Source organism: Leishmania donovani, chromosome 30, assembly GCF_000227135.1.
Source record: "Leishmania donovani BPK282A1 complete genome, chromosome 30".
NCBI classification, from domain to species: Eukaryota; Euglenozoa; class Kinetoplastea; order Trypanosomatida; family Trypanosomatidae; genus Leishmania; species Leishmania donovani.
In genome coordinates this window covers 77,501-102,958 of record NC_018257.1, presented here as the reverse complement: position 1 = coordinate 102,958, position 25,458 = coordinate 77,501, and the positions used below count along the sequence as shown (strand labels likewise).

The 25,458-nt window shown below is 62.3% G+C and overlaps 7 protein-coding genes across 7 annotated transcripts; all 7 read left to right on the top strand.

Moving 5' to 3' along the window:
* Positions 1-1,227: 1,227 nt before the first annotated feature.
* On the top strand, positions 1,228-2,988 carry LDBPK_300320 (hypothetical protein, conserved; the record flags this gene model as incomplete). The annotated part of the gene is made up of 1 exon (XM_003862699.1): positions 1,228-2,988. One exon carries the CDS (start codon positions 1,228-1,230, stop codon positions 2,986-2,988), a length of 1,761 nt encoding a protein of 586 aa, XP_003862747.1.
* Positions 2,989-3,968: 980 nt separating this feature from the next.
* On the top strand, positions 3,969-8,156 carry LDBPK_300310 (hypothetical protein, conserved; the record flags this gene model as incomplete). The annotated part of the gene is made up of 1 exon (XM_003862698.1): positions 3,969-8,156. One exon carries the CDS (start codon positions 3,969-3,971, stop codon positions 8,154-8,156), a length of 4,188 nt encoding a protein of 1,395 aa, XP_003862746.1.
* A 1,225-nt stretch (positions 8,157-9,381) lies between these two features.
* Positions 9,382-9,828, top strand: LDBPK_300300 (hypothetical protein, conserved; the record flags this gene model as incomplete). The annotated part of the gene is made up of 1 exon (XM_003862697.1): positions 9,382-9,828. One exon carries the CDS (start codon positions 9,382-9,384, stop codon positions 9,826-9,828), a length of 447 nt encoding a protein of 148 aa, XP_003862745.1.
* A 1,789-nt stretch (positions 9,829-11,617) lies between these two features.
* Positions 11,618-16,189, top strand: LDBPK_300290 (hypothetical protein, unknown function; the record flags this gene model as incomplete). The annotated part of the gene is made up of 1 exon (XM_003862696.1): positions 11,618-16,189. One exon carries the CDS (start codon positions 11,618-11,620, stop codon positions 16,187-16,189), a length of 4,572 nt encoding a protein of 1,523 aa, XP_003862744.1.
* A 2,197-nt stretch (positions 16,190-18,386) lies between these two features.
* LDBPK_300280 (hypothetical protein, conserved) lies at positions 18,387-19,040 on the top strand (the record flags this gene model as incomplete). Its single annotated transcript, XM_003862695.1, has 1 exon — positions 18,387-19,040. The coding sequence occupies one exon, from the start codon at positions 18,387-18,389 to the stop codon at positions 19,038-19,040; it is 654 nt and encodes a 217-aa protein (XP_003862743.1).
* A 1,280-nt stretch (positions 19,041-20,320) lies between these two features.
* On the top strand, positions 20,321-21,505 carry LDBPK_300270 (AUT2/APG4/ATG4 cysteine peptidase, putative; the record flags this gene model as incomplete). Its single annotated transcript, XM_003862694.1, has 1 exon — positions 20,321-21,505. The coding sequence occupies one exon, from the start codon at positions 20,321-20,323 to the stop codon at positions 21,503-21,505; it is 1,185 nt and encodes a 394-aa protein (XP_003862742.1).
* Positions 21,506-23,310: 1,805 nt separating this feature from the next.
* On the top strand, positions 23,311-25,236 carry LDBPK_300260 (Zn finger protein, putative; the record flags this gene model as incomplete). Its single annotated transcript, XM_003862693.1, has 1 exon — positions 23,311-25,236. One exon carries the CDS (start codon positions 23,311-23,313, stop codon positions 25,234-25,236), a length of 1,926 nt encoding a protein of 641 aa, XP_003862741.1.
* Between the last annotated feature and the right edge of the window lie 222 nt (positions 25,237-25,458).

Below are 25,458 nucleotides of genomic sequence, written 5' to 3'. Positions count from 1 at the left end.
AGGGCGGCGGGAAGGAAGCGGGCAAAGCCCAGCGTGCCCCTCCCGCCCTCCTTCTGCTGCAGCATTCGCCTGACCTTCTGTGAGCGGCGAAGCAAAACAGAGAGGAAAGCGCTCGTCTGTATACGCGTCCGGCACATGCAGCGGTGCTGCGCGCCAACACACAACCACCAGCTGTCCCTCTCACAGGCGAATGGGCACCTAGCAGCCCTACACCGCAGACAGCACACACCACTTCCCTTGCTGGTTTCGAGTTCGTCTTTTTCCACCGTAGGTGGTGTGTTGATGGATGCACTCTGCATCAACGCAGCCAAACGCAATAATAGAAGACGGAAGGGAACGCAGAAAGCAGACGAGCCTGCCGGCATGCGCTCTCCTGTGTTCGTTTCAGCGAGCCCATTCTCTGCCGTACAGCAGGGAGTAGAGCACCACTCTATACGGCCTGCCACAGGCCACATCGCGTGCTGCGACGCAGCCGTGGACACGCGCGGTACAGCAATGCGCCGACTCAGTCATCGGAGTACGGCCTCTGCACCGACGCGACATAGCGTGAATCGAAAGTCGCGTGCGTTAGGCGGGCGACAGAGCAAGCCGTCACGACGGGCACGCGATGGGGGCATGACCCCGCCGACTGTGTAAGTGCAGGAGAGCGCCTAGCGGTGCGCTGCGCATGTGCGGCACCTTTTCTTGTCTGCTGTCGCTGCTGTCCTCACGAGCTATCTCCACACAGTCGTGCAGTCAACACGGAGCGACATCACTCCGTGACTCACAGCCCATACGTGATCCACGGCCGGCTGCATACGATTCGGCGAGAACCCCGCTGAGGAGACGGAGCCGCGATCTCGTATACCCATCGCGGAGGGGTGCAGCTGGCGACACTCGGGGTAGGCCCGACAAGAAGCTGGAAGGACCAATGGCACCGCGGTGTCGTCTATACGCAGACACAACAGAGACACCTATCTTTGTGCGTATGTGAAGGACGGACTCGACTCCTGCCGATGTGACCTCGTTGTAACTCTCTTCCCTCATCTGTCTCCCCCCTCTTTCTCATGCCGGCGAAGGTACGGACGTATTCAAAGGCGTGCACCGTCCGGCGACTGCCGAGCTCCACAAGCGGTTCACGCCTCCTCCATCGCTCCAGCATCTGTAACAGATATCATACACCACATTTTTGTTTTGCACAGCGTGCCACTACATCACGCTCTCACGCCCCGACTCGATGCAAGCGTTATGCGGCCACAGGAGCGACTGACGGTGCTGTGCACGCTGTTGCTGCTGTACGTGCTGTTCTCCGCCCCGGTGGAGTTGCTGACCGTCTTTTGGCACCGCACCACCTCCGCAGCAGTCGGCATCTCGTCGCCGTCCCCTCTGAAGCGCCTTTCTACGGGCTCGGCGCCGGGCCTCTCCACCAACTACGCCTCCTTGTATCTCGGGGCCGCGGTGGTGTCGATGGAGCCGTCTTCATGCCACGGCGGTGTGGCGCTGATTAGCGAGAGCGTGGACAAGTACGTGCTGTGCCCCTGTGATGCACCTCGGAAGCAATTCGTGGTGCAGCTGATCCGCGATGTGCAGGTGCGCTCTGTGATGGTGCGCAACGCTGAACACTTTAGCAGCGGTGTGCGCAACTTCACGTTGCTTGGCAGTCTACAGTACCCGACGTCCACCTGGTTAGTGCTGGGGCACTTTGAGGCGGAGCAGCGGCGCGGCCGCCAGTACTTTGACGTCGCCCCGCGCAGCCGAGTGCGCTTCATCAAGCTGCAGTGGGCGACATCGTATGGACCGGAGCCGTGGTGCACGATCACTTCTTTCCAGGTGTACGGCATTGACGTTCTGGAGACTCTGACGCGGTACGACGGGGGCGACGACCTTGTAGCGGGCGAAGATGCCGCTGGGGCCAGCGGCGGCCTCCGCGGCACGCCAGACATGCATCGTTTTCATCTACCAGCGCTTCCCCCAACACCGGGGGAGGTGGCGGCACCGCCCTTGGCTGGCAGCAGCGCAGTTCCATCGAGGAACGGCGCCACGTCTGCGAATGACGCCCCGGCGCCCGCCGTTTTCATTGACGAGCTTGCGGCTGGTATGTGGGCCGGTGCCGCTGCGACTGTCGGAGCTTCGAGGGGGGCCGACGCCGATGACCTCCTTCTCGCGCCTGTGGACGTCGGCGCGTCAGCCGAGACAGGGCCGCTGTCCCAGGCTGATGCGGATGCAAAGCGGTCTTCCCCAACCAACTCCATAGCGCTCGCCGCGACGGCGCCTGCTCTCCAGTCGGTGAACTGCAGCGCTGCGCAGCCGATTGGCCGAAACGCGTCCGTGAAGTGCACCATCACAGACCTGACTGCTCTGTGGGGTCCGTGTGCGGTGGCCACGTCTGGTGCGTCCGACTTCACCGCTGTGACCACCCCCACTAGCGCCCCTGCGCTGTCCGTGAGCACTCCGAGCAGCAAAGGCCTCTCCGCATCCGGGTCTATCTATCAAAGCGCCGCGGGATCTCTTCTCACGAACCTTCTTCGGCAGCAGCGCAGCACGCATCATGAGCTGACGTTGCTGATGCAGCGAGAGCGCCACCTGGCCCAAGAGCTCAACCGTACCCGCATCCTCCTCAGCGACTTCTACGCAAGGTACAAGGCAACGGAGAGGGAGGCCGACGAGTACCGCGACCGGCTGCACGGGTTGCAGTCGAAGCTGCAACTGCTCCAAGAGCGCTTTCTTCGCGAGCACAGCAGCTGCTGCGGCGAGGGAGGCGGCGCAGGCAGAAGCGGCGGCAGCATAATGCGGAGCGACACAGCCATGGCGGTGGCATCTTTCGCGCTATTAGCGTTGGCCGTGATACTGATGCTCATGTATTCATCTTCGTCATCGCGTTCTGTCGTTGGCCCCCCGAGTGGTTGGGGACGTTACTACAACATTGGTCGTGGCAGCGGCGGGGTGGCCTCGGGTGGCGGCAACAGGCCCCCGCTCTGGCCGCGACCGCAGCGAGGCCGCGCAAGGTAGTGGAGTGATGTGCGCTAGGCTGGGGTGGGCGACCTCTCATGTGCTGTAGAGCCAAGCAGAGCGCGCTCTTGTGCGTCTCTCTTCGCTTGTTTCCTCCTTGGCAAGAATGCGTGAACTTCCGAGTTTTTGTGGGCGTGCGCAGTCTGCTAGGCATCCAACTAAGATGATTAGCCACAACAGCGAGCAGCGCCGCCGGCTTTGCGATGTGGCCGTGGCTGGAGGGTATGAGTGCGGGCCACTTGCTGCTTGTCTCTATCCCCTTCGCCCCTTCCCTCTAACCAAGGGCTCTCCACACTGCAGTGCATCGCGCCACTGCACTTGCAGTCCCGAACGTCCCCTCCAGCGCATGCTTGTAGCGATGCCAGAGCTGGTGTGCTGAGCCGGCCGCTTCTAATGTCGTATCCTTCTCTGTCGTGCCTGGAGCTTCCTCTTTTCTTCGTTTTCTCCCTCCTCTTTGGCTGTGTATGTCTGACAATCATGGGCACGCGTCTGCGCATCTGACCTCGCTGGTGGGCCACCGGCACCCCTTGCCATTTCTGCGTTCCACTCCGGCGCACGCGCACGCACGCGTGCACAAGCTCGCCCCAACGCACAGGCAGACACGTGCACCCTCCCCGCACTCCTCGTCGAGCGCGTCTGGTGTGTCTTGTCAAGTAGCCACCGGATCGACAAGAGGGCTCTGTAGGCAGGCACCGTGAGGTCCTCGAGTAGCGTATACCTTTCTTCCACCCCCTCTCCACTTGCGTCAGCACTACCGAAACGCATCCTGCACCAGGCGGCGGCAGACGCGCCCACTCACGAGGCGTGGAGAGGGCTCACTTGGCCGCCACCACAGTGAGCGAGCGCACACCTCGCGTCAGCCCTCCTCTTCTTCTGTGTCCGGGTTTCTCGGCGTTTCCATCACTCGTCTCGCATCTGAGCCGCCACAGGAAGGCTGGCACCCACTCTTCCATGCATACGCCGAAGGACAAGCGAGAAGCATGAAGCAGGAGACTGTGTGTGCCTTCCCTGTGGAGCTCTTTTCAGTGAGCGACACGGGCGCCTCCTCTAGCAAGGGCGCGTGTGTGTGCGCCGTTGTCGCCCTTCCGTCTCGGCCTCCCAAGTACAGCCTCGTGTGCTACAGTGCGCAGCAGGTAACGTTCTGCGTGGCACGCATGAGCTACGTGGATGGGTACAACACATCGCTGCGCCTTCTCACTCATGCGTCATCGGGGCACATCTCCTTCAGCGACGATGCGGATCAGCGCTGGAGTGTCTTCTTCGCCGACGCGGCTCAGCAGACACGCTTCCTGGCCTGCTGCGGTGTTTCATTCTACGCCCTTTTCGGTGCCCCGGGGGCGTCCGTTTTCAGCTACGACGTGAGCTTCCCGTCGTCGTCGCTCCGTCTCGAGGTCGGCGACAGAGCCCACGTGAGCTTCACCTCCTACGAGCTGACCGTGAAGGACAACATGTACGCTGTCGGCGCTCTTGGCGAACAACGAGGCGACGCAGCTGGCGGGACCACCACTTCTCAGCAACAGCAGCCCTTCTATGTGTTCCAGCCGAGTACCAGTGCGGCACAGCTCGCACAAGGCTCCTTCGGCTTCGAGGGCAGCGTCGTGGGCATGCGTGAGGAGGACGTGCGGGTCTTCGTCGTGCCTGCGGGTTTCACCACACGCGTGTCGGACTCTCTTGCGAACGTCTCCGCACAAGGGCTAGTGTTTGTGGTCCGCCTGGCGCAGGTCGAGCACGTGGACGAGGAGCCGGCGTCAGCAAGGCAGGCCGCTGACAACGGGCAAAGGGCACCACCCTCTGTGTACGCGGCGACAGAGGACGGGGACGCTAGACAGGCGTCGGCGCCGTCGGAACAGGCACTGATGGTTGTCGCGGCGGCGCCGACCGCTGCGGGAGTGGCGCCGGCGACCTCTTCGGCTGCATCCGCCGTCCCCGCGTTTCTGAGCACTAACGGCATCCCAGCTGAGCACATGTCGGTGCTCCGCAAAATAGAGCTCGGCGTCAACACGGCGGTCGCGACAGCACGGGACGTTCACGGCGTGACTGCCATCTTCTCCCAGGACTGGCATCGGTACATAGAGCGCCCGAAGCCGTCGCTGCTGAGCAATCGCGCCCTCCTCGAACAGGTGCAGCGGGTTGTGGAGGAGGAGGAGACGGCACAGAAGCACCTTGACGCGTGCGACAGCGCCCTGCAGGCTCTTGAGGCTCGCAACAAAGAACTCCAGCAGCGCATCGATCGCGCCGTAAGCGACTCGCAGAGGCTGCTGGAGGAGAAGAGCAGGGGCGCTACGAAAGCTATGGAGGCGCGGCTGGAGCGGGAGCGGCAGCTTGTAAAGCTGAAGGATGAGATTCGTGTGAAGGAACAGACGCAGGAAGATCTGCAGCGGCGCGTCGCAGCGCTGCGGAGCTACATCGACACCTCAAGCGAGGAGTTGCGCCAGTTGCAGGGTCGCTTCGACGTTCATGAGATCCAGTCCAAGGGCTTGGCGGAGCGGATCTCTACGATTCAGGAGTCTCTCAGCGAAGAGCGGCGCCGCAGCGCAACGTTGGCCTCCAAGTCGTCCTCCACCGAGGAGGCGATTTGCAAGGCACAGGCTCAACATCGACTAGCTGACGGGCAGCTGACTGCCGCGCGCGGCTTGGCGGAGCGGGAGCGCCTGCGCTACCTGCAGGTGATGGAGGACGAGCGCAGCCACCGCGCCACCGACGCGGATATACTGCGTAAGGACATCGTCGATGCGCTGGACGCACGCGAGCGGCAATATCAGGTGGATCGCTGCCGGCTTGCCGAGGAGCAGTTCATGCGAGGTCTGCGCGACGGCAAGGCAGAAGGCCGCCGGGTCGCAGAGACAGACCTGCTGGGACACCAGGACGAGCTGCGGCTGAACTTGCAGCGGGCCAAGACGGAGGTCGAAATACGCAAAGAGGAGGTGCGCCGAAGCATCGAGTCCGCCATGGCACTGCGCCGCACTCTGGGTCGCAAGGTGACTGAGCTGGAGGCGCAACTCGCCTCCGCGACGCGCAAGCAGACGAATCTGCATTACAAGCTCTCGCAGTGGCAGACATGGTGCCGCACGGCACGGGACACCGTGAGCCAGCACTGGCGTGCGCTGCTCAGCTACGCCACCCACCCGTGCACGCAGGATGAGCTACTGAAAATGATGGAGGCGGTGCGCACCGCTGAGCAGTCGAGCTACGCGAGCGATGATGGCGACGAAGGCAGTGACGGGACTGGCGGCCCGGTGCGGGTGGACCTGCAGTTCCAGCTCGACCATTGGCGGCAAACCCGCATCCGCTGCATTGCGCAGCGCCAGCAATGGCTCTGGGATGACATGCTGGACCTCTACACGAAAGGCGCGTTCGTCCATTTCGACCGCGAGTGGCTGCATCCGCTGATAGAGGCGCACGACGCAACGCTAGAGGCGGTGGCGCAACTGTACGCCCAGCAACACGGCGGCCGCGCGCTCTTCGACTGCTGCGCGGAGGAGGCGCAAGAGCGGTGGTCGGTGCAGCAGCAGTGGTGGTCGACCATTCACGAGATTGAGGAATGGCTGGCTGCTCAGCGCACGGCGCAGGAGAACTTGAAGGACGAGGAGGCGGCGGCACGCGAGGCACTGTGGAAGGAGTATATGGACGGCGGCGAGGCGGTGGTGCAGCTCTGCGCATCGCAGCTGCGGGCGCAGGTGATGCTGCTGCATGAGGAGATGCAGGCACGAGATGAGCTGGTGTCCGAAGAACAGCGACGGCGGCGGCTACTGCCAGATGAGGCGCAGCAGCAATGGGCTGCGTCGTGTTCCTCTGCCCTGCGTCTGTTTGAGGAAGAGGAGGAGGCTGCCCGTGCTGGCCTGGAGGCGGAGGCTTACATGTCCTACAGTGGCCTGGAATTTCAGTGCGCCTACGCCCTTCGCGCCGCGCAGCAGCTCAGTGCACAGCACGTGGAACAGCAGCGTCTCTTGGCTGAAGAGACGGCGGCGCGGCAGGCCGTGATGCAGGAGGCATCGGATGCGGTAGAGCGCTGTCGCCTCGCTGCTGCAGCTGTTGTTTCTTCTGCCGAAGCGGCTGCGGCACCGCCGATTGAGACACCACAGGAAGGGGGCAGCCCTGCTAACCTCTTCTCCCCTTCACCTATGGAGACCATGCATAGCGCGCCATTGCCCCCTCCGTTGGCAGAGGAGACGTCAGCCAGCCCTCTTCCCTCACCTTGCAGCTCAAGCCACGCTCGTTCTCCACCGTCACCGACCCACCCCGTCGAAGGCCGAACACCGACGGCTGATGAGAGCGCGACGACACCCCAGGTGGCCGGTGTGCCGGCACCTTCACACGGTGCTTCAGATGCCGAACCACCAGTCGGCCCCGCTGTCGCGCTGCAGCACGTGGACTCGTCACCAGCTCCACCGCCGCCGCCAGCGGCGGAGCTCGGGTTTGGCTTCGCCGATCCTCCGCGTGTTGCGTGGGGCGATCACAGCAGTGGCAGTGGCGGATCTAATCGTCTGAGAGACGGGGGGCTGGCGATGACCACAGACACATTCTTCTCCAGTGAGCCGCCGCCCCTTCCGCCACCAGACGAAGCCGACTCCTTGGCGCAGGCTGTGGCGGCGCCGAGCGAGCAGCGCAGCGCCAGCACTTTTCATGCAGTCGCCACAGTCGTTGCTCCACCTCCGCCACGCTGCTCATCACACGCCGAATTCTCGGCAGCTCCTACATTGGCGATTACAGCGGAGTCTGATGACACGCTGCCGCCGTCGTCTGAGGTGGCAGAGGTTGACCGACAGCACATGTCTGATCAACGCAGCGGTTCGTCTGGGGGTGAGAGCACTTCCTCATCTTTGCGAACGTCGTCCACCTCTGCGGTGCAGAGGGCTGGCGATGCTGCTGCACTTTTCACCGCGCTGCCGTTGCAGCACGACTCCGCGGGGCGGGAGGAGGGGGCAGCGGTAGACAGAGATTCACCATCCTCGACGCAGCGAAGGCCTCTGCGCGCCTTCGGCGCCGACTCCAGCAATATCGGTGAAGACCTCAGCGGTGACATGTCTAGGGGTCAGGGGTCTCAGAAGTCGCCGACGAGCGTGCCACGCCGTGCTCGCGGACCCACCACCAAGCAGCCAGCTGCAGGAAGCGCTACCCAGAAACCGAAGCTGTTTGATAGCAGCAGTGACAGTGAGCACGGCGAATGATGCGCGACGCGATTTTTTTTCTGCTCTGCGCACCTAATCGAGTGCTTCGCTCCTCCTCCCCCCACTGTGCACTTGCTTGTATGCGTCCGGCGCCTTTCGTTTTGTTTTCTCTTACGTAGTTGCTTCCATGGCCCGATTCTCGGTCCTGTCTTCGCTCCGTGCGTTGTCGATGTGCCGTTGCTCGCCAATCTTTCCTGGCCGCATTGCGCTTCTCCTTTCTCTCCTCCTCCCTGTCCTCGGCGTGCGTGCACCGCTGGACCAGTGCACTGCGCTGGTGCCTCGCCGACTCCATGGGTACCGTCCGTCGTTCCCTTTGGCCTTATTCTCTTTCCGTCCTCTGGAACCGTGCCCCATCTGCGCCGGTTTATGTGCAAGCCGATGCGCCCGCCCTTGACTATCGCTCTGTCTGTCTCTTGCCCCTTCCTCCTCTCTCTCTTTCTCTCTACCCTCGCCCACCGCCTTTTGAGCTGAGGAGCCTGCTTACCTCATCCCCGCGTCCTTCCCTCTACCTCTCTCCCTTTCTCGCATCGCTTCCGTGTAACCCTAGACAGGCACACGCACACACGTACGCACGAGGGAGAGACAGGCGCACACGCACACCCCATAGACGCCCTTCACACCAGCTTCACGCGCTTCCCGTCAGAAACATTTTCGGTTGCATCTCCTTCCTCACTGGCCCACTGTGCACCACCGAGCAAGACACACCGCGGTTTGTCTGTAGGTGCCACCACCGTTACGTTGCCCATCCACTGGGCTTCCCTTTCCACAGAGCTCGCATAGGGACACAAGCTCGCGAACTCGCCAGGCAAGGGCCGACGAAGGTGGAAGAGCGAGCGCGCCACTGTCTCGTCGTGCCCTTTTCTCGGTTCTCCTTTCGTGGCATCTTTTCTCGCACGTGCAGCCCACCACGCCTGCCCCGATAGGGCCGGCAGGCAAGAGGGGAGGGACTGGGGACTGTCATTGGCGTTCGTATCGCTTCTGCGTGTGTCAAAGAGCGGACGGCGCGCGAGCTTCAGGCGACGTGGCTTGCAGAGTGCACCTGTGAAGGCGCAGGCATACACGCTGACCTTCGCGCAGATACTAAAGGGAGGGAGCACCACGCCGTGAAGCTCTCTCGCGAGTCTTGCGCGACGGCAGTCACATATACGATCCGCTGAGTCATTGCACTTTTCCTGAGCTTCGGTCGAACGTGTGTGAGCGAACTCTGCGGACCGAAGCACGTCCAATGGCGTTATCGGGACTTCTCTGCCGCGTGAGTTGCTACGTGGCGCCGTCGCTGAGCGGCACGCGGTTCTACCGCGGTGTCATGAGCCGCGCCTCCAGCACCGCGCTGGCGCTGCCCATCAGCGCCTCATTGACGTCCTCCTCGGTGGTGCCCTTGAGCTACGCCGGCTCCTTGCGGGAGGGCAGGCGCGGCTACGCTCAAGAGCGCAACCCGCACGATAGCAATACGGAGGACATCTCCAACACCTTCTTCGACGTCCAGGACGTGGATGCGGATCGTCTCACCCACTTTTACTGGGACTCCAACGACGACGCGGACACTCCGTACGACACCGTCTCTCTGGACAGCCTCTTTGGTGAAGGGGAGGCGGATGAGTGGTCTGGGGAGTCGCTGGCCTTCGTGGACGAGCGCGACCAGCTCCTGCTGGGTGAGGAGTACCTTAAGTGAGCCTGGAGAGCAGAGGGACGCTTGGTTTTGGAGACCTGTGGTGTAGATAAGCGGAGGTGGTCGAGTGTGGACAGGCGGCTGGGCCACAGATGCACTGGCGCATGATCTCCTTAGCTGTGGCCGCCCACTTGTACACGCGCACGTACATCCGCAGGTGTGCACTGCTGGCGCCTCTGTGCCTCACGAAAGCACCGCGGTGGTGTTTTGTGCACTGCTGTTTGGCGGCTGAAGGCGGCCCTCGCAACCCTCGTGCTTCTCTTGTCTCCGCCCTCCGCCCTCCTTCTCCTCCCTCCCCTGCCACTCTGCGTAGGTGTGATGTGCCTGTGGTGCTGCCGTCGGGAGTATCGCCGCCGAGGGCTCTTTTACCTTGTTGCGTGACAGACAACTAGACCAATGCCCGCATGCGTGCGTGTTCGTGTCTCACGCGTACCTGAGCTCATAGAGGCCACACAGAATGAACATGGAGGATGACATAAAGAGCGCAGAAGATGAAAAACAGGAAAGCGTAAGCGAAGGGGCGACGAAGTTCGCCCTTCTGCAGAGACAGTGAAGAGAGGGAGGGGGCGAATGTCAGCCGTGCGAAGCGCGGCTGTATCCTCTTCCTTACGAATTCTGTCCACGCACATGCTGTCGCTATAAGCTGTGGCAGCTGCGATCCTCAGACTGCGCTTTAGCGCTCATCATGTGCGAGGTGATTGTCCCAGTAGCCGAGCGAGAAGGCGTGTCATATCCACGCCTGTCGCCCAACTACCCCCCTACGACTGCCAAGTGCCTTGGCTACAGGACGCATCGCTCCCCCTCTTCCACACTGCCTCAGTGCTCCTTCGTGTGATTGCTGTCGACCGGTCACTCTCTTCTCGCCCTCTCGTGTGTCGCCCCCTTTTTAATGCACCTGACCTACTTCCACCACACGCACGGCACGCACTCTGCCTTCGATAATTCGGTTACGCAAACGTGTCTTTTGGCTCACTGTCGCCTCTCCCTTGTTCTCAAACTCCGCTCGTACGCGTGTATGCGTCTTGACACGAATATCGCCCCCCCCCCCTCAACCACACCTTGCGGACAGACACTAAGCAGCCGTACCTTCGCACGAAGTGTACGCTCCTCTTCGCTTCTCTCTTGCCCTTTTCTGGCGTTGGTGCCTCTTCCCTTCTTTCTACATTATATATAATACACACACACGCACACATAGTCTCTGAGCTGGGTCTGTCTGTGTGTCTGTGTGTGTGGGCAATCTCGCTTTCATTAAAGCACTGCTCCCCACCTGAACACCGCCTTCCCGCTGACGTCTTTCCCTTCCCTCCCCCTCCCACGCCCTTCTGAATGAGACACACGTTGGGCGTATCGTTCTGCTCTTTCTTCTGCCTTGCCGTTCCTCTGTTGTTTGTCGCACAGTCGCACTGCTGTGAGCCCACCCGTCTCTCTCTCTGTGCGTGTGCGTGATCAGTCGAAGGCTTTGACGCATTCTTCTTCCGGCCTCTCTCTCTGTGAGGCCCTTGTACCTCGTCTCCCCCTCTCCCTTCTCTGCCTCTCGTCGTTTTGCTTTAGATACCTTTCTCTTCGAGCCTCGCCGCACAGAAGAGGGAGACCCATCATGCTGCGTGGACGGGCTGGCCATGTCGGCGCGTGGTTGGTGCTGCTGCCTCTACTGCTGCTACTGGGGCCAGGCTATGGCGACTCTGGTGCTGCGATACATGCCGCCAGACAGCCGCCGCTCTCGAATGTGGAGCGAATCGCACCCGCGCTTGCCGATGAGAGCAGGACCGCGACAGCAGCCTTCACCAACCTCATGCAGCTCTCAGAGGCGGTGTTGGCGCCTGCTTGGAGTGCGGGTGGATTTGCCTACATCGTGAAGGGCGAAACGACGGAGAGCCCCGCCGGTCCTTCGGGTCCGGTGTGTGCGCATACGCGCACGTCGGCAGGCGGAATAACTGCCCCATTCACCTTTTCCATGTTCGACGCGCAGTTCAGCCCTGTGTATCTCGTGTCGCCATCCGCGGTGGAGTCAACAGGCGATGCCGCATCGCTCACTGCCCATGTGGCAGGCAGACTCGACCTGCAGCAAGGGTGCTACACGACGCTCACCACTCCCACTTCTCTGGGCACCTGTGCAGGAGTACTGAGGTCGTCGCCCGCACAGTGCGTGCTGGGCGAACTTGACGCGTTGCACGAAAATTGGACGGCGCACTCCCTCGCCGCCACGGCGAACGCCACGCGCGACGACGAGTCACTGACCCTTTCCGCCAAGGGCTTGTGTGCAGCGGAGCTGCTTACGGTATTTGTGAGCGACTACCTTCCCCAGCGCGCGTGGCTGCGGACTGTAGTGCCTCGTGTAGTGGACGCTCTTGCCCACGCTGAACAGGCAGCGCGCGCCTACAGCGCAGCCCCTCTGAGCTTGTCGGATGCAGCGGAGGCAGCGGACATGCAGCGAGCGGTGGCAGAGCAGTGGGGCAGCTACCTGTGGTCCACGTACGTGCCGCACCTTCAGCGCAAGTGGACGCTGTTTTACCACCTTGCCGTCGCAACGCTGACGCCGTCGCAAGTGGCGCCATCGCTCGACGACACAGCGACTGAGTCCGTCACGGGTGAGCCGGGACCTGCGCCAAAGGTATCGTGCCCGATAGTGGACGCGTGGCCGCAGCTGCGGTACTCTCTGACGAGCAGCAACCGCGGGCTTCGAACCTTCGCGCGTCTTGTCGCTTACATGGAGGACGCGCTCGACAGCTTGGAAGAGCTTCTATCCAGCGGCGGCGGCGCGGATACTCTCAGCGAGAAACAGACGGATGCGCTTGTTTTGCAGCTCCTGCAGCGCACCTACTGCGTGACCACGACGTACTTCTTTTCCGTCACCGCCCTCTTTGACGCACCGTTCCTGGACGCGTCCTCTTCGGTGTGGGTGGAGCCCGCGACACACATGCAGGCGTGGGCGATGCAGACGATGCGAGAGGCCTCGGTGGCAGACGCCATGGCCAATGCTACGGCGTTCCAAGTGGCCACTACAGCGCGCGTGACGCGTTTGACCGAATCGCTGCCAAGGAGCGAGAAAGCGTTCATGGCGTGTCTGGCTGCCTTCCTCGACGCGACGACACCCCTGACCTCTGCTGCAGTAACGTCTCCATCCGACTGTGCCCAGGCGCTGCTGAAGGCACGCGCAGAGGCCTCAGGGGCCACCGTCAGGGATTCTCTCGTTCTTCTCTGGGACATGGGCCAGATGCGTGCCGTGAAGCCCACCTCAGACACTGTCCCCGGCACTACGCGCTACGAGTCGACGGTATCGCTGCCGACAAGATCCACTGACGCCAGGGCTTCCGCCCCAAGCGAACCCATCTACTGGACGATGTTTCAGCAGGCGTCGGCCAGCTTTACAAGCCAAACGTCTCTTTACACGCCGAGCGTCGTTGCCTCCGTGCCCAAGGAGCCGTGCGCGGCTGGCTCTGCTGCTCGTAGAGCTCTGGGCACGGCGTCGAACCGCGCAGCGACGAAGGAGGCCCGCCACGGCGTTCTTGTCGGCTCACAGGCTGCAGCGACATGCGCTGCCGGCACTTACGCAAACCCCGACACGGCAGCTTGTGAGGCGTGCCCGTCCGCCTGCTCCGCATTGCTGACGGCTGCGACGCCTGTCTATTGCCCAGGTGACGGCCTCATGCACGGCTGCCCCGCACTTCCTGCCGGCGCCGTGCTCGCTGGCAGCCCCAGCACAGGACTCGACAACGCCAAGGCTGCTTGCCGATACGCTTGTATCAACATCTACCAGGCACCGCTGCACAACGGTTGCGTGTCCACGCCTGGCCTGTTCTACAACACCACTGCAGTCATCAGTGACAAGCGCAGCGGCGGCTGGTACGACGCGTGTGTGGGGCCTGCATCGTTGCTGCCCTCCAGCTTCCCTGCTCAGTCGCACGACGCACGCGTGTTCGCGTTCGTTGGTAGCGGCACGACGGACGAGCCGATGTCGTGCCGCTTTGTGCTGATGCATCGCGTCGTGTCCTCTGCCGTGTCGGCGGAGGCGTTGCAGACAGTGGGACTGCTGCTGCAACCCCTTTCCGTCTCCGCTGCCTCCGCGACTGCGACGTCGTCTGCAGGTCTGCCGCCACATCGCGACGGCGTTGCCTGGGAGGCGGCAATGCAGCTGAATGCCACGCTGCTGTGGGAGATGCACACGTCGCTACTTCGCTCGCAGCAGCGGGCGTCGGGTACCGGCACAGGCGCTGCCAACACCTCTATTGCCCATGTGCTGGTTGCTGTGCGAGAGGGTGGCGAGGGAGTCGCATCGCAGTCGCGACTGTCCTGGTCGCTTGTCTCCAGCTATCAGCGCCCCGAGGGCGGTGAGACAGCTACTACCACCTCTGCCACTGGAGCAGCGCCGCCGCCCTCCGTCACCTTCACGCTGCGACTGTTGCTGAATGTGTCCATTTTGTCCGCTCCGCAGAGCACCGACGCCTTCGCCGCCTCGGGCGACCGTACCAGGACGCCTTGCACGACCCCCGCCCCGTCGTCGCTCACGGTGCTCAGTGCCCCGTGGCAGTGGAGAGTCACATCTATGACTCTCAACCAACTCGCCAAGACCACCTACCGCGTTGTGCTGAGCCGCTCGACGAGCACGGTAGTCTTCTACAAGGACGCGGCGGCGGTTGGCAACCCGGTGACAGTGGACTGGCCGCTGTGGAGGCAGTCACAGATGATGTCCCCACCCTTGGGCAAAACGACGATGTACCTCTCTGTGGCAGGGTGGGTGGCCGGCTACGTGGAGCGCGAGCAGTGGGTGCTCAAGAGTCCACCTCTCCCCGCCAGCGGCAGCTCGAAACTTGCCGCGCTGCCGCTGCACTACGACTACGTGCCGGGGATGGTGACGCGACTCTCGAGCACGGCGTCCCCTGTCAGCCCGCTGCACGAAGCGCTGAGCAGAGCTGAGACTGCGTGGCGATCGCAGGCGGAGACCTTCGTCGAGCAGCAAGGCAGAGATGTGGAGGCTCTTACAGACGTGCACTCGCTTGGCCTGTACGTGGCCTCTTTTCCTGCCGTCACCGCCAAAGTGAGTGCGGCGCTCAGCGCCTTGTCGGTGCGTCAGTCCACAGGACTCGATGGCGTTTGCCGTTCCGGCTACGGCTATGGCGTGGCGGCGGGCGGCACCTCTGCTACGCCTGTGTGTGCGACGTGCACAAGTGGCTCCTACTCGGTGTTGAGCGCCACACCAGAGCGCAACACGTGCGCGTGCGTGCCGCAGCGTGCCTTGGGCGGCGTGACGTCTTTGGCCGGTCAACCGGTGCGTGCGTGTCTACGCCGCCCAGCCGGCCCGGCCGCACCGAGCTCTTACCTGCGATCGCCAGGCCGTCTTTTTGTGGACTCGAACGTGGTGATCGGCTATGGCATCCCCCTCGGCGGGTACGGCAGGGGCACCGGTGCAGCCGGCACGGGGCTGCCTGCGACGACGTCTCTGGAGGGCTCAGTGACCTGCATGTACGGTCTCACCGTTCCGCGCCTGCTGACCACCGCACCTACCGGGTCGCTCAACCTCTCGGCGACCCTGCAGTACACCACAGGACTCGGCGCCGAGGAGTGCGGCGTGATGGCAGCTGCCCGCGGCGGGGCCACAGCCGTGACTACTCAGCCCACCTACAGCGCTCTCTCCAGCTACGGCCTCCGTCTGCGTGCATCGCGCTTGCCCACCCACACCATTACACTGACCAACAACTCGAGGCTCTTCGCGAATCAGACGGTGCTCACGGTTGGCGTGCGAGACTACGCCCTTCTCCCTCACTACGCGATGGATTCACTCCTGCACATGCGCGGGATCTCCGAGTATCATGCCGCCTTCCTAACGTACATGCTCCGCTGTGCAACAGTGTCGGCCGTGCTGCGGTGCGGCTCGCCCCTGCGTGACGCAGGCAATTTCACCTGGGCAGGCTCCTCATCGCTCGACTCACCCGTGCTGCGCGTTAACCTCACCGGAATGATCACGGAGGAGTGCCAGGTGTCTTTCACGGTGCGCAGCGCCACTGCGGCCGCGAGTGAGGCTTCCGTCCCGTACACGTCGTGGCCTTACACCTATTTGGCAACAGAAGCGAACGCGTCGCTCTTCTTCGAGGCATCGCCGACGCTGCACTACACGCTGCTCCCATCGGTGGAAGCTTTTGAGACGACGAAGCTGCGCTACGAACCGCTGGCTGAGAGCAGCAGCCTTATCATCTCCTTCGTCATGCTCGCGTTCTCTCTCCCCCTCATCAGCATAATCTTGATCAGCGTGCACCCTCCTTCCTTTCAGCCGCTCTCCTGGCGCCCCTACGAGCGCGCACGAGCGAGGCGGCATTGCCAGCACCGACAGCTGCACAGCGGTGCATGTTCAGAGAGAGGTGCCAGCTGACAGCGAAGAGAAAGAGGGATGTGACGACGCGGTGATCGAGAGCCTCCGCTCTTCTTCGCCCTCTCCCCGACGCTTTAACTCACCCGGTACCATGACACGCTCGCACGCGCGGACACGCAGCAGAGGGCCCGCTTCTCCCTGCTGAGCGCCCGCCCCACTCCACGGCTTCCGTCCCCGCTGACGCGACTTTCTCAGAAGATGGCTTTGTCTCTTGCTTTTCTGAGCACATTTGTGTGGACGGCCGCAGACGTGCGCCTGACAGGCACACGTGCACCCGCATGCCTGTGTGAAGTGGATGCGAGGCGGGCGGCGGCGGGGGGGGGTGGAAGGAGAGGGCGACAAGAGAGAAGGCCGAAACCAGCGTGACGCAGTGGACAGAGAAAGGCAGGAGAGGCAGATGTGTGTCTCTCTGCCGCTCGCGCGCGCGCGAGCAGACTTGCCTCTCTCCTTCCATGATGCTCGTGCGACCTTTGCTACTTGTTCCCCCTCCCCTGGAGGCATCCCGTCTGATGGTCACGCCGACGGCCAGACACGCACTCGCCGGCTCATGCGTTACCACAAGCAGGCACACGCACAGAAGCGTTCTCAGACACAAAGCCACACTCTTTCCTTGGCTCTTTCGCCTTCACCGTGGTGCTTAGATCGGGAGACTACGCAGCCGGTGCGCGTGTTGTTGATACGTCCGCGCTGCTGCTCATCTGTTTCCACCACCACGTCATGCGTGCGTGCTGTTCGTCTCTTTTCCTTTTTCAGATGCACGGACCCTCGTCTTCGCGGCGTGCGCTCGTCGCCTTCTTTACTCTCTTTTCTCTTCCCACTTTGGCGGATGTGTGCCACGTCGCGTTGTGCTTGTGTGCGTGTCTGTGCCTCGCTCGTTTCTGGGCGAGGACGGCGGCGATGAGCTCTGGCGCTTGTGCGGGAAGACGGCCTCCTCACGTCCTCCCCCCTGATGGACGGCCCGGTCCGTCGAGGAACAGGGGAGACCAGGGGCGCCTTATCTCGTCCTCTTCTCCACACACCTCACCCCACCCCCTTGCGAGCACATCCGCACACAGCCGCACATGTGCAGAAGCACCCTGCACAGGCGCAGCAAGCGAACCGAAATCAGGCAAATCACGGTTTTCTCTTCTCCGTTGCCGTGGCGTGCGCTGAGGATTAGGCGCACGCTGCCGATGTGTGCCACCAAGCCACACTTATTCTTTTCGTTGGCTCAGGCCGGCCTCCTCTCTACCTTCTGCTTCGCTGTTCATGTGTGTCTATGGAGGTCGTAGGAAAGGGCCCGCATCGCGCAGTCGGCGCACATGCAGTGAGGAGGGTGGAGGGACAGGCGCGAGGCGGAGGCGTGAGTGCGCCTTTTCCCTCTCTTCCCCCGCGATGGCACGAGTAAGATACGGAAGGGCCTCTCAGGATCGTGCAGCCAACCGTCATCACCGCCACCGCTCCTCTCATAACCACCCATACATGTTCACTCAGCAAGGTAGGTGCAATGGCAAGGCTACACGGACCAAACAATGAACACATGCCCGTACCCGCCGCGGCGCTGCCTGAGGGCAGCACAACATAGCGCCTCCTCCTATGCCGACACATGCTGTGCTGAGGACGGCTGCGCTGTACAAGGTGTCGAAATGGTGCCACCTCGCCATCGTCGCAGGGCGTATGCCAGGCATTGATGTGGCACGCTCACACGTCAGCCCACTACATCCAAGCCCCTCTCCCCCTCCTATAGCTGTCCTCGCTTCTCCGGCTGCACGTTATATCGCTCCTTACAGACGCACGCCGTTTCACGGAGAGAATGCGGGGTGGGGAGGCGGGAGTGGCTGTAGGGCAGTGGGCTGCAGCCTCCTCGGCGCGGCTCCCTGGCATCCGCCGGCGCCGCACGGCGCTGCTGAAACTATTTTCACGTCTCTGCATTTTCTCTTCATTCGAGGTGCATGTCTCCAACCCCCATACCCTCTCTCCCTCTCCCCCTCCTGCCAACCGTGCTGTTCAACTCCAGCGCACGCTCTTCGGTAGCACAACACAGATCCTTGCGAAGCACAACTACAAGCTTTCGCCGCGTTTGCCTCCGCGTGCTTCTGCGTTCTGCGCGGTGGCTGCCTGTGCGCGGTGTTGGCGTCGTTGGCGTTGAGCGTATGAGGCCTCTGTTGCGTTGAGTGCTCTCTTTACGCGCCCACGGCTTCTCTGCGAGTGTGCTCTCATGTTTTCCTACCAACGCATCCCTAGTCCTGCGAACAAGATGAATCATATGCGGCAGTTCGGCTTGCCTCGCAGCAGCGCTGCCATTACCGTCATGGCTGCATCAACGGCTGCGCTTGCCGTTCCATGTCGTGCCATGCACGGCAAGCCGGCATCGGGACACAAGGTACGCACGCAACACAGCCGTCGCTGGTGGATGCAGTCCAAGGCGCACCACCTCACCGCCGTCCCGCATGAAGAGGCCAGATCACGCCCGCACTTCCCCGCCTACACCGAGGACGTCGACCAGCCAATGGTCGTGCCCGACGGTGCGTGCTGCTTCAACTGCGATAAGCCGATCGATGGGGACGACATCAACAGCTACGTGTGGGTCCCGTCTGGCAATGCAAGGGTGCCGACGGCGCAGGGGTACTTTTTCCACGTGAAGTGCTTCAAGTGCTGGAACTGCAAGTACCGCATCATACACAACCAGTTCTACTCGAAGGACAGACGCGCGTGGTGTCTATCGTGCGCGCTCGGACGCGACATCCGGGTGCCGACGCGGCGCTGGCACACTTCGTACGTCAATACGCACCGCACGGGCTCTCGCCTGACAGGGCAATTCTTCCCTCGCCACCGCCATCAGATGGAGTTCCTCTTTAGCCCAAAAGAGTAGAGCGATGCGAAGGTGTGCCGCAGTAGCGTGGGTGGTGGGGTGCGATGGCGTGTGTGTGTGTCTGGGGGGGGGGAGAGGGGAGGGACACGCCATTCACCTGCGAACACACGCACGCGCCTGTCGCAAACCAGGTAGTACTTATGAGAGAGGCGCGGTGTGCATGCGTCACGAGCCTCTGCCGCTCTGGTTCCCCCCTCCCCATACCTCCACGCCACCACGAGGTGCGAAAGCAGTGAGTGTTGTTGTTGAGGGCTTCACACCCTCATTGACTTCCATGTGCGCACAGAAACGCGCACAGATGAGTGCTCTCTTGCCTTGCTTGGCTTCCTTCGCCCTCCTCCCTCGCTGATTGCCGCCGCGCTGTACTCGTACGCGCTTTTTGGGCGGCTTGCCGCACCGGCGTGTCTGTTGCGCGAGGGGTTGGGAGAACCTCGCCGGCGGCTAACGGACTCGGATAACCTCCACGAAAACACAACAACGAAGGAAATGCGGGGCGAAAAAAGCAGAATCCCGTGACTGTGCGCTGCGACGTGTCTGCGCATCGCAAGCACCACCTCTGCATGGGTGTGCAGAGATCCAGCCTAGGTGCTGCGCGTCGTGCAGCGACTGCCGCAGGGGTGGCCGAGGGAGCCTGTGATCTCTCTCGACGTTGGCGGCTCCGCACCCTTCCCTCTTCTGTAGCATCTGTGAGCCCTTCCTGATGTGCCCGAACTTTCCGTCTTCACGTCTTCCTCTCTCACCCCCTCCACCTCTGCACCTCCGCTCTCTCTCTTTAGTGTGTCTGCGGCACACGCAAACCACTTACCACCCCAAACCCCACCCCCGACGCGCGTTACGCACGGCGCGTTGTCCTGCTACCTGTGCCTGTCCCAAGAGCGAATATGTGTTGAAACTCAGGCTGCTCTTCCTCTGACTTCCCCCTCCCTCTTGCCACATTCCTTTCTCAACCTCTCACTTCTCCCAAGTTGTGCACGCTTCCCAGTGCGGCTGTCCAACAGCCGAGCAGAAGTTGGGGGCAGTCACTGAGCTCGTTGTTGAAGCCCACCAGCGGGCGCGTGCTCGGTGGCTGCGCGGCAGCACGAAGGGGAAGGAATTCGAGAGAGAGAGAGGGGGCGACTCCTCTTCTTGTGTGGCTTATCCAATCATTGTGCTTGCTTGTTTTCGGGCGTTACGGCAGCACATCGGCGCTGCCAGGTGTTGCGTCCTCTCCTCCCTCTGCTGCTGCTGCTGCTTACACTCGACCTCTGACTGCCCTCCCTCGCTGCCCCAGCAATACATCAATGCTCCGCTACGTGCAAGACTTATGGAGCGCCTTCTTCCCCACGGAGGCGGTCTTTCCACTCCAAGTCGTCGGCAGGTCTGGCGCTGCCGTAGAATCGCGAGAGGAGTTAGAGAAGGCGCTCACCGACACATTTCTCATCTTCACGTACCGGGACGGCTTCGAGGCGATCCCGGCCGTCACGCGCCTGATCGAGACAGACCAGGGCTGGGGCTGCCTTCTGCGCACCTCGCAGATGCTTCTGGCTCATTTCTTGTGGGTCCACGGCCGTCCAGCGGATCGCAGACTTTCTCTTTTCTTCGACCACAGTGCCGAGACGGCGCCGTTCTCGATCCACAACATGATCCGAAGTTTATGGAATCGGCGGGCGTTCAAGGCGGAGTACTGGAGCCCATCGCAGGGCTGCGAGGCCATCAAGCGCACGGTGCAGGGTGCCGTAAAGACGGAGCAGCTGCAGACGCGCGTGATGGTGGTGACGTCCGCAAACGGGTGCATCTACGCCGACGAGGTGCAGCACACTTTCAAACAGGGGGCGGATGTGGTGCTCGTCTTGGCCTCCGTGCGCGTGAGTGCTGCGGCGCAGCTGACGCAGGAGAGCTATCTCCAGATAGAAAAACTGATGGAGCAGCCGCAGTGTCTGGGGGTTGTCGGCGGAGTACCAGGACGGAGCTACTACTTCTTTGCTCACAACCAAACACAGCTCTTCTACCTGGACCCGCACCAGCGAACCGCCGCCGCGCTGCTGAGTGAGGGGCCGTCCGCCGCGGTCTCTGTCACGCCATCCGTCGCCGATGTGCGTTGTGTGCATTGGTCACGCGTGGACACGTCGCTGTTTCTCGCCTTTGCCGTTACGACACGCGATGAGTGGGCCGCGCTGGAGGTGCATCTCTCTAACAGATTTATGCACGTCGAATCGCAGCGGACGCAGCGCGACTGCGATCAGCTCAGTCGTGCGCGGCCGGGGCACGCCGACGGCACCTTTTTGTCCCCGCTGCAGACGGGCGATAATTGTGGGATGGGCGGCACGTCAATTTCCGAGGTGGCTCCACTAGCACACCGGCGTACGTTGCGGGTGCCTCGCAAGAGGTTCAAGGAGGGTGAGGTAGGCACTGCCACCGCTGCGAAAGCGGAGAGGAATGATGGTGAAGACGAGGTTGACACGGACTCGTGGGAGTATCTGGATTGATGCTGCTGCTGCTGCACGTGCCCACCTTCGTCGTCCGCCCCCCCATCCCCCTCGCATTCTTTTCTCGACGAGCGGCTGACGTTGTCCTCCCATGCACCTGCTGCGTTGTGTACCCGTCATCGAGCCGCTTTACTCGTTTCATTGCCCTCCCCCTCCCCCTCCCCCCGATGAACAACTGCTTGTCTGTTGCGTGTTGCCCCCCTCCCCCCCCCCACGGACATTGTTGTCCGCGTTGCCGTTTCCTTGCGCTTCTCTGCACTGCTTTACGAGGGGCCGCCGCTCTCTCTCTCTCTCTCTTTGTTTTCCATGCAGTGTGTGCCACTACGCGTGTCTGGGCGTGGGGTGGGGTGGGGGCACGGTTCTCTTCTTTTACCCTGCTGCTGCCCCGCAAAAAGCCACGGAGCTCATCGGCCCCTCCTCGCCTACCTCTCGCTGTTCTGTATCGACGGCGCTCTGGTCTCAGCCATGACGCTTGCACGCGTGCGCATATTCCCATGCACGCACAAGGGAGACCAAGCACCTCTTTTCTCCCCTCGCACCACAAAAACGAGTTGCACACATACCCACGGGCACGAGCAAGAGAAGTGTCGCTGAAGTACGGCAGCACATCTCTCGTTGTTTCACGGCTCTCCTTTACTATTCGGGCGTTGGTCTCTCTCTCTCTCTCGCTGCGTGTGTGCTCATCTGTTTCTGCCGAATGGCGGAAAAACGAAGAGACACTGCTGCCATACGTTGTTGGCTGTCACCGTCCCTCCTCCACAGTGGTCACCGCGTGCTTGAGCAGACATGTGGGCGTGTGGACTGGCAACCACACGCCCTTCTCCGCGTTCATTTCCGTGCACGTGGTGGGGCCCGCATCCCCTAAGGATGCACCGTATTGTGAGTGCCGGCGACTTGCTCCTGTATGTGTCTCTCTCTCACGCCTTTCCCTCTCTCTTTGCTTCTCGCCCTGGACGTTGCCGTGGCTGCGGGTGGGTGCGGGGGGCGACGGCGATGTTTGTAACGCGTGCCTGTGCACCTCTCTCTTGGCGCACATGCCTGTTTTCTCTGTTGCCACAGTCAGACTCGCACAGACGCCGAGCCCGTGCGCAGGTGTTCCCACCCCCTTTTTTCACTACTCCTCACCAGCGCCATCGCAGGAGGCGGCGCGGCTCTTATGCAGGTTGCCGTTCGCCGCCGGCCAAGGAAGAAAACGAATAGCGCTGTGTGCTGTGCCGCGCGTGCTCAACGTTGTACCACTCGTGGCCCACCGAAGAGCAGCAGCCTTCGCGCGCGCGCGCACGCACTGAGGACCTTTGCCGCCCTGTGCCTTGTATCGGCCTCGAAGCTGTTGCTCCGCGCACGCCAGGGAGCGTGAGACTTGGCGGAGGCGTGTCGCAGGGCTTTTTGGCCTCCCCAACCCCCACCATACTCTCCATCTTCACTGCTTTCCGCGAGCCAGTGAACTCACCAGCGGCCGCGAGCGCAAAGGAAAGAGAACGATGCTGCGAAGGGCGAGGTGGCGTCGGCTTAGCGACCGCTGCTGCGGTCTCTCACAGCCGATGCTCGTTACGACCAAGGCCCCACAACACTCTGTCCGCGGCCGCTGTACATGCAGCGCACCTTCCGGTGCCGTCTCCACAGCTTGCCGGTCGTCCTCCTCGTGCGTGCCGTCGCCACTCGTGCTAGCCTCTGTAGCTGGCGCATGTGGTGGACTTCCCAGTGCAGCTCTACGCATTTCACTTAGGTGCGCGTCAGATTTGGCAGGTTCATCGGTGAGCCCCCTGTCGGCAGGCAAGCCGCTGCGCTTCGAACCCCCATCGTCTATGTCGCACAGCGCTCTCGCCTACGCCGCGTGCCCCATGTGCACCCGGGTCGTGCACATGGGACAGATGCTGCACCACATACTCTCTACGCACAAGGAGCAGGACCCGGCATACTGGATGCGCCTGTGCAATGCACGACTGGCCCTGTACGAGCGGGTCACCGGCGCTCCGCTCGAAGGCACGGAGACCATGCATGGCGCTTGCTTGGTACAAGCAACTGCGGGTGTCGCCGATGCCGCCGACTCTGAGGCGATGATGCCAGATGGGCTTTCGCTTTCCACTCCTCTGAGTGCGCAAGACGCACTGCGGCCATTCTTGCCGACCGTCTCGGAGACTGGGGCGTACACATGCAACTGGTGCACGCTTAGAAGCGTTGCCTTTTCGAGCCGAGACGCCTTCCTTCTCCACGTCGCCAAGGATCACCCGAAGCTCGACTTTGACGTTGTGGAGTCGCTTGTTCCTCAGCCTCACACGGTCTTGTCCAGAGCAGCACGCAACGAAGGCACAGACACACCCGCTCCGAGGGCGCCCGCGGCAGAGAGTGACGTGGCGATGTCGGACTCGTGGACGCGGCAGCAGCGCGGCGGCGCAGGATGCGTTGGGGCGGCTTCTAACTTACATGCGGCGGAGGGGTTTCTGGATGTAGCATACCCGGTGCGCCGCATGCCTGGCGTGCGCACCGTGAAGGACACGAACGTCGTGACGGTGAAGCCGGAGGTGCACCAGTTGGGCACCACTGTAGGACGTGTAGGTGGCAAAACGTTCGACCCCGCTCCCATTTCCACTGGGGGCAGGCGGTCCCGGGCCGCCGTCTTGGCCTCCTCTACGGCCAGCGCTACGGCAGTGGCGAGTGACCTGCACTTCGACAAGGACTGCTTCCCGTGTGAGCTGTGCTTCCGCGTCTTTGTATCGGAGCTGAATCTTCTCCAGCACCTCGAAAGTAAGCACGCCAACCCCACCGCTTTTGCCTCGGCGAGCGACGCCGACGTAGAGCGTGGAGCACCTCCCGGCACTGCTTTCGCATCTTCAACAGCTGCGGCGTCGCCGTCGTCCGTGGAGGTGTTTGTCGTATGTGATCGCTGCACAGACCGAAAGAAAGTCTTCCGCTCGTCGTCGGCCCTGTTCTCACACATTCGCTTCCGCCATCCTGCGGAGGATGCGGCCTACGAAACGGAGCGGATGATCGAGGAGCAGAAGCAGAGTCGCGTGTTTCAATGCCGGCAGTGCAGCTATCGCTACCCAGACGCGAACAGACTGGATGCGCACATGCGTGACGCGCACGGGGTTGTGGGCTGCGCCGACGAGAGCACTATCCGGGGAGGGCGCGTCGTCGCAGGAACGGCGCAGGCGCATGGATCTGGTGAACTGAAGACGGCGCAGCCATCCCTCTTTTCAGCGCTGCCACCGGTCACGGTGCGGACACGATTTTGGTGCAACGTGTGCGAGAAGGGCTTTGCGAATGCGTCAGCGCTGTACGCGCACACGGAGTCGAAGCACACGACCATCGCCAGCCTGTACCCCTGCCCCGCGTGCAAGCGCGAGTTTCGCGATGTTCCGTCGTTAGAGTTGCATGTCCGGCTTTGTCACAAGAACCTCAGCCTCAAGGATATGGGGCTTCAGTCTTCCGTGGAGTGCCCCGACTGCCTGCGACACTTTCTCAACTACGAGTCACTGCACGATCACGCCGTTCGACACCACGGCAAGAGCGCCATCGCCCCTGTCCGCAGCTTCCTAACCCCCGCGTCGGCGTCCACCGCGGGAGACGGAGTCGGTGTTGCTGCTGTTGCTGCTGCTGTACCAGTACCCGGCATGAGCGCTGATGCCTCTGGCAGCACGACGCCACCCCTCGCCGTATCCGCTCCACCGAAGCCGCGCAAGGTAACTCGACGTAAGAAAGAACCATCAAAGGCTGCCACCGAGTCGTAGCGTGCGAAGAAAAGCAATGCGAAACGGCAGAGGTTCTGCCTCAAGCCGGCGAGCAAGGCAGCGGCTCCTCTGAGTCTGTGCGTGCTCGCGCGCCCTGCCGTTTCGCCGTCGCCTCTCTGTCGCACACGCTCGCTCGTTTCCTCTCTCTCTCTCGAGTGTGCGCTGCGCTCCTCTTCACAGCCTCGTCGTTGGCCCTCTCTTTGAGTTTGCGTGTACATTTCT